At 32.9% G+C, this 8234-nt stretch overlaps 1 protein-coding gene across 1 annotated transcript; it reads left to right on the top strand.

Moving 5' to 3' along the window:
* The first annotated feature begins 6829 nt into the window (after nucleotides 1-6829).
* On the top strand, nucleotides 6830-7858 carry LOC149230258 (transcription factor bHLH118-like). The gene is made up of 3 exons (XM_089381250.1): nucleotides 6830-7240; nucleotides 7291-7674; nucleotides 7766-7858. The coding sequence occupies exons 1-3, from the start codon at nucleotides 6851-6853 to the stop codon at nucleotides 7856-7858; spliced, it is 867 nt and encodes a 288-aa protein (XP_089237376.1). The 5' UTR covers nucleotides 6830-6850.
* Nucleotides 7859-8234: the final 376 nt, after the last annotated feature.

Here is an 8234-nt window from a genome sequence, read left to right as displayed (position 1 = left end):
ACCATCAATACACTTCACCATCTTATATCAATAATTCACTATTTTGGTTTCAAAGGGTCTTTAACATTTATGTTGACTATTTCTCCACCTAGCATTTAATTTTCTACATTTACCATATTAGTTCCCCGCCCAAGGTTTAATTTTAATATCTCCATGGTAGTATCTTGAATTTATCTTACATCGTGCTTTTGTGCAATGATAACTTGTTAATGAGGAAGAGTCTAGCCCCTTTACTCCCCTTACTATCATTTATTTATTCTCCAATGCACTAATTAAGTTCTACATGAGATCTTGGATTTCCATGCAATACCCCATATTATAAAATTAATAAAATTAATAATAATAATCATTATAAATAAATAAATAAAATAATAAATAATAAAATGTGAGAAGAATAATTAGTTAACTAATATATAAATAAATTGATGTTCCAAATAAATGAATAAAGGAAACTATGCAACTAGTAAGAATAACGTCATGTTAATAAAAAATAAAAGAAAAATAAGTAAGAATCAATTATATCAAAAAAATTATTTTAAGAAAAACTTCAAACAAAAAATAGGAATTTGTATGATGGCACACAGATTATGTGTGTGAATATTATCTTTATATTTTTTTAGCAAATTAATCTGTTCAATGGATGAAATAAGGATTTGAGACATTCTTTTTCTATGACAATCTTAGGATAGGAGTGATTTGTTGACAAATGTAATTGATTGAGGGCTCAACGGTTGTTAGATGTAGAAATACACAGTGTAGTTGAGCCTATGGTTTGGCGGAGAGTCATCCCCAAAACATTGGTTTCGGTCAGCATGATCATAGCAGCGTAGTGTTCACAACTTGTAAATAATTTGTCCATGTCAACTCCCAGATATGATTTCTCCCACTCACCTATCATGTTGCTTATGTAATTATTTAATTTATTTTTTTAATCATATCATTCTCAATAATTAAGCACCAAATACTGATGCATGACATCATTAACATCTCATTAAAAACAATTTCCAACTACCACATATCATCCCATCCTAAAATGCCATCACAAAAATATAACTTCAACATTAGCATATCTTTATCAAAGATACACCATTACATTTGAATCATAAATACAACCACATGTTAATATAAAAGAAACATAGTTTGACATAGGTGCATTTGAAAATTGAATCTCATGATATACATAATACTTCATAACCAATTGAACTACCCCCCATGGACCTCACACATTAATATACTTTTTATTTTTTTATTTTTTTATGTAGTTCATAGACTCCAAAGATCAGTGACTGCTACATCCACGGAAACATTATTTTAGACAAATCCACCCAATGGGATCACTTCCCACCAGCTCATTGACCCCGTGACATCTCAATAGTGAGGTGCTTTAATGAAGGGAACTCAACCAATTGATTTAACTCTTCACCTACCACAAGTGAATGTAATCAAATAGATTATCATCACAAATATGATAATCTTCTCAATACATATCACATGGAGAGAAAAAAAATCATAAACATTCGTATCATGAATGCCATTTAACGCATCAATATCATTAAACATCCATCTAGGATCTATTTTGGTTATGTCTATCAGTTAGATCTAGATCATCACAACTTATTCTTCCAAAACGGAAATTGAAAATTTACTTACTAGGGATAGTCACCTTATCCATAATTCTCAAGATTTCACATACTTTACTCAATTAAGTACACTATTAAAATTTCAAGCACCCTATAAATTTGACCCTTAATATTTAGTTGTATATTCTTGCTTTCTGAGGGAAATTTGGTAAAATTGACCATTAAGCTATTGTTGACCTTAACATAATTCCTTAAAGAAACAATACCAAATTAAATACTCAACCTTGCATACATATTCATCATTATCCATGGGACTTATCTCACTTTACAATTTTTACTTACCAATTCCATGACCACACTAAGTCATCATGGTTTATGTTTTATATCACGCTTAAATCACTTTAACAAAGGTCTTGTTGGTCCTTGATGATTTATACATCACTTGGTAATTATCATTGTTCATCCTCACAATATTTTCTATTTCATCAAGTTTTGATCTCAGCATCACTTCATCTCTTTTATCATAGATTCACCCTTCTTCAAGTTAGGCTAGAGGGTTTTCCCTTTCACTTTTGGCTTGTGAAAACTATCTTTGGTTTATAATCTGAAGCACTTGAACCATTACTAGCTCATTATCATCAACCATGATAGGTGAATGGAAAGAATTAGACTTGGGATTTTATGAACCCATCTTACTGGCAACTTATAATCATTTGTTAAGCATAACTAATTTTTTGGGGATGACATTTTACCTAATTGTAGGCTCAACTGCACAATATATTTTTACAGCTAGCCACCCCCGATCCTTCAATCAACTACCCTTTCCAGTGAATCCCTCTTACCATTATCAGATCAAAACAATTACAAAATCCATTACTACCATTACCAAGTTGAATCCATTACAAGTACATTGTAATTATTATCAGGTTTGTTTTACATATTATTAATTGATGGTCTTGAGATTTTGTAAATAATTTTATGTTTCTAGTTTTGAGTATTACATTCCACCCTTAACTTCAAGCTTGATACTAAAATTCCCTTGTCCAAATATTATGAAAATATAAATAAAGAGAGTTTTGGATAGTTTTGGATTATTGGATATGTAACATGATAGATTCTTTCTAGACCTACATCAATATGATTGAACATTTATATTTAATGCTAACTAGCAACCACTTAGATTGGCCTAAACCTCATAGCAATTACACAGTGCTTTTGAGACACTATTATTTTAGGACTCAAATTACATTTTGTATGATGGTATTAGACTTATATATATTTTGTCTTTGGAGTTGTTTACATTGTATTTTATAACATGTAAACATTATAAAAGAAATTAATATGGTTGATAAAAGGAAAAAGAAAAAGAAAAAATTAATCTATTTTTTTTTATCTTTATAATATTTTTTTAATTAGTATTTTGAAAAAAAATAAAATGATGATGATGGTTATGATTAATGTCCACTAAGACCAATATAGTTTATCAGACCTCAAGAAAATTATAATTGTCATTATTCAAAATCTAGTTTATGTGATCAAGGAGCAGGGAAAGAAGTATTCCATGGTCGCTATAATTGGGTTGACTTAATAAGTAAAGAAGGTTGGAGGTGTGGTTGATGATAGGGAATTGAGAGATGCGGGGAAGAATCGGGCCGTCTAAAAGGAAGTGATTTTCATATTCCACCTTCTTAGTATCACAAATATTATAGATTCTATCGTTCTAGTGAGTCTTGGGAGTAGACCACAGTCAGTCTCACTTCGAAGCTCACGAGAGTTAGTTCTAATCCTAGCAATGTTCATTTTCTTCTTAGTGCTAGTCAACATAGAGAGATAATTTTGGTTATCAAGGGTGGGATTGATCACCTCCTTATAGTACCTTAGCTTCCTTTTACCATCCAACTCCTTAGCATCCCACATATTTTTCTTAAAATTGGAGGTAATAGTATTTCTTATACTATCCTTGCTTCACATGATGATCTCCTCCTTAATCCCCCAAAGGTTGAGCCAAGACTGAGCATCCTTATGCTACCGACACTTGAGGTGTAGGTGGGGGTTTTGAGTAAAGTTAGAAGAAATTTTTGGGAGCCTCTTGGATTCCATATTATGATGTTTCTTATTATATATTAGATATCTAAACATAGTCGCACATTTAATGTAGGACGGACCAACTTCGATCAAGAGGATAGGATAGGGAGCATTTCCCTTGATCTTGAGGTTATAGGTTATGAATTTCTTTTGGATCATCTCAATTTTTCTCCATGACTCCCTACATATACTGCACCCCCAAGCTTCACATTCATATAAGATAATAGGGGTGATGAGAGTCTTAAAGAGGAACCTTTTTTACTCCAAATGTAAAGATTGACTGACTTACAATTGTTTTCAAGCTCATAATAAGCTTTCTAACCTCCAATAACTCTTTTATGGATGTAATAATCCTAGTTGAGTTGATGAGGAAAGTCAATATCCAAATATCTATAGGAAGAAATAAGCTCTAGACAATGGTTATCATAGACGAAACTACCATGGGTGATCTTTTTGGATTTAATGGTCATGACTTTAGTCTTGTTGGTATTAACTGTTGCACCCATATTGGAGCAGTAAACATGAAGAGTCTTATGTTGCATGTCTAGGTCATCATGGATCTTTGCAAGAACAATGATATCATGAACATAAAGGAGAAGAGTAATGATACTACCAACGAGCTCGATGCCCTTGCAGCCCACAGTTTCTGTAAACTCCTCAAGTTTATCGATGTAAATACCAAAAAGGGTAGGGAAAATGGACACCCTTGCTTAACCACGATATTGCATTTAATACATTTAGACCACCCTTCGTTTGTCTTAAGTTTGGCAATGAAAATCTCGTAGAGGCAGATCACAACAATCCTCAATTCAGGAGGAACCGTGATCTCTTGAAGCCTCTCCCAGAGCTTATCTCGAGAGCTAGTGTCAAAATCTTTTCTAAAGCCCACAAAACAACAGAAGAGATCAATTTTAATATTGCGATATTCCTTTGTAATGATCGTAAGAGTGACAAGGTGGTCGATAGTCAAGTGATGTCTCCTAAAACCAACTTTCCTTTAGCTCTTTTACCGTTGTTCTCAAGCCAAAGGCTAAGATTTTCTTCTAGAATGAGCCCATAAAGCTTGGCTAGGATGTGGCTAATCATAACGGTCCTATAGTTAGAGGGAACACTTTTGTCCCCATTTTTTAGGATAGCCACAATAAGGCTTTATGTCCAACGATTAGGGAAGCCATGCTTTACAACCAAATTGAGTAGCTTGTGAAGATGAGGAATGAGGATAGATCTTCCCATTTAAAGATGTCAACTTGTTAACCTTCAGTATCTTTGGCTTTCCCATTAGCGAGCTTCTAAATCCCAGAATCAATGTCCTCTAGAGAAAATATATAATCCTTAATAGGAGTGTTTAAGATGGTGCCCATGGTGTCTGAAGAGTCATACAAATTCTTAAGATAGTTATCCCAATTTTCTAGGAGGATATAATGGTTATCTTTAGTTTTACAAAAGGTGGAGAACATGCTCTTGTCTCTTATTAATATATGACTTTTTCTTCCTCTTAATGAGAGCTTTGTATATACTTATATTCTAGAGCTTAATGATTTCATTAGGGGCGTCCCTGATTGCTTTCTTAGTAATTTTACAGTCTTTGTCATACGAAGAATTGGAAGTTCTATTATTTTTCTTATATAAAGTCTCATTAGAAAACTTTCTAATGATAGTGAAAAAGATAATAATAAAATAGTAATAAATCTCATCAATGTTGTTATTTACATCAGAATGTATCCACTTCATCGAATCATTTTTTTTATTAATATTATTTCTTATTAATATAAATTATATCAAAATAAATTGATTTTATTTAATATCATTTCTTTTTATGATTTCATTACTTAATAAACTTTTTCCTAAATTAAAATAAATTCGATTTGATTAAAAAACAATAAATAAGAATCAAATTGATTAAAAAATGCTAGATTTATATACTATTTGACTTTATATATATACACACGTAGTTACATTAGGTTAAAGTGTTATAGTATTCATAAGGGGTTTTCTTAAGGTTAGAATAAAATCGATTTAAAAAAATTATTATATTTTTGAAATTTTTAAAATTAATAAAATTATAAAAAATAATTTTATTATTAATAATTAATTTTAAAAAAACTGATCAGATATTAAAATAATAAAATAATTACGTATTACAAAATGAAATTTCTTATTATACTTTATAAGAACAAAGGAAAAGAAGAAAAAAAAATACGTGAAAGTATGTAACTGTGCACCTCTATCCTTGACGAATTTTAATAACCCAGTTACATGTGTTTGGCCAGAGATGAGGGTGAAGTTATTTCAATACACTGACTTTATGTGAACACCAAATTCCATATAAAATAATGAAATTCACCTGCATTTAAAATAAGGAAAAATGGATGTCCATTTAGAATAAATGGAAACATTTTTCCTTTTCGTTTTTGAACACCAACAGGCTAAAGGGGTCGTGTAAAATCAACACCAACAGGCTAAAGGGGTCGTGTAAAATCAACACCATAAGGAATTTCAATACACGAATTTCAATACGCCGACTTTAAGTGAAGACAAAATTCTATATAAAATAATAAAATTCATCTGCATTTAAAATAAGGAAAAATGAATCTCCATTTAAATCAAAATAAAAACATTTTCCTTTTCAGTTTTGAACATGGTGTAAAATCAACACCAACAGGCTAGAGGGGTCGTTGTGATCGCAGTATCACGTCCTTTTATATTTAACATATGCGCGCCAACAATGAAGGAAATTACTTTCCTTGAAAGTGCTCGAGTTTGATGGCATAGCGCTTTTGATTAATTGATTGTCCCGCTTTAAGTCCAAATTTTCCTAAATGTCCAATCAGCAGTCTCTGACACAGTTGGAGTACAGGATTATATTTAACTGTTTCAAGTAGCGCTTATCACAGTCATAATTGTGTCTTCCGATTTTTTTGTCAGCCGTTTTTAGTACAGTTGAATGGTAGGAGCAGGATCTTCGTTTAGGAGCAAGGGATCCTAAGATATCTCAATTTGTTACTTTAAATGTTGTTGTGATCCTCAGATAGTTATCAGCTTTCAATTCAGGATCATCTTTTTCACAAAGTTCGAACTGATCGAAAGCTATTCTTGTTGCAGACGATCCTGGACCCAGTTGGCGATCGTTGGCCAGGTTTCCTTTACTTTCAAAAGTCTGTTAGGGTTTGTTTCACCTAAAAAAAATGAGCATTCCTTCTTGGTTAGACTATGAATTTCTCTCTTGTGACGATGTCATAAAAGATTTTGATGTCGAAAGTGTTTTGAGTTCCAGTCCATTTCCATCAGCACAACCCATTGAAAATCCCCCTACTTATACTACCCATCATGCCACCATATCTAATTTCGTTGATAACTGCAACTCCGGATGCGTAGAGGGTTGTCCTCCTCATTCGAATCCTGTTTTAACGACCACATTCTGCAATTCCAGTTGTTCAAATGACGGTCGGTCTCAGACCATCCCGACTGACAAAAGGAATCAGAAATCGATTGAAAAGCAGAGGCGTAAAGATATGAATGCCCTTTTGTCAATTCTGAAGTCCTTGCTTCCCGATGAAAATCTTCGGATATGTTTTGTCTTTGATCGATAACAAGGGTTTTACTGCATTAAAAAGATCATCAGTAGGGAAAACGATCAGTGGCAGACCAAGTGCAGGAATCTGTGAATTACATTCACCATCTACAGCGAAAAGTCGAAGATCTTCAAAAGGAAAGAGAAAAGATGAAGGATGATTCTGGCAAAAATCCAAATCTTTCATTCCAGGCCCTGCGATTTTCCGGTAACGAGAAATTTTGCATTAAAGCGCCGGCTATTGGAGAATCAGACCAGGGTTTCCCTTCAATAAATATAAAATCTATGGGTTCAGCCGTTCAGGTATGGACGAACACGTTTGCACATCAGATTGTGTACTCTGATCTTCTCATGGCATTGGAAGATGGTGGGCTTGAAGTTGTGTGCGCTGCTTCTTCGACCACGAGCAACAGAATCTATCATACCATACATACCAAGGTAAGATCCTGTAATTCTCAAGCGACAATACTTTCCTTCCCTATGTCAAAATATTAGCATGTTTTTAAATGACTTTTCCCCAATATTGCAGGTGTCTGATCTCAATATCTTTAATGTCGACACCCTATACCTCAAGCTTTGGCACTTGATAAGGACTAACGATAAGCAAGATCGGGATTCATAGACAGTTGACGCTCAAGCCTAACATAATGCGCTGCCTTGCTGAATTTTGTTGTAAGTTTTGGCAAGCTTATATTAAGCAATTAGCACAAGTGACAAACCGGTTGGTTGGAAACGCTTGGATTATAAAGTAGATGACAGATTTCTTACAAACGCATTTTGGTTACTGAATAACAGATTTCTTATAAATGCATCGAATGATATCCGTGGTATTTTATTGAACAAGAAAAAAAACCGAGTATTGTAGTTACATTTTTTTTTCTCTTATCCTCCCAAAAGTCTATGATCATCACGACATCTCTACATGAAAAAAAAAATCATCTAGAACTCTGAAGTCTGTCCTTTGTGAATTTCGTTGAAAAAAATGCTTCGTTTACATT

The sequence above is a fragment of the Pinus tabuliformis genome, chromosome J (assembly GCF_031772625.1).
Source record: "Pinus tabuliformis cultivar Carrire ecotype Pingquan chromosome J, CPIR1, whole genome shotgun sequence".
NCBI classification, from domain to species: Eukaryota; Viridiplantae; Streptophyta; class Pinopsida; order Pinales; family Pinaceae; genus Pinus; species Pinus tabuliformis.
The sequence above is the reverse complement of the archived record's forward strand: the minus strand, read 5'-3'. Positions and strand labels throughout refer to the sequence as shown.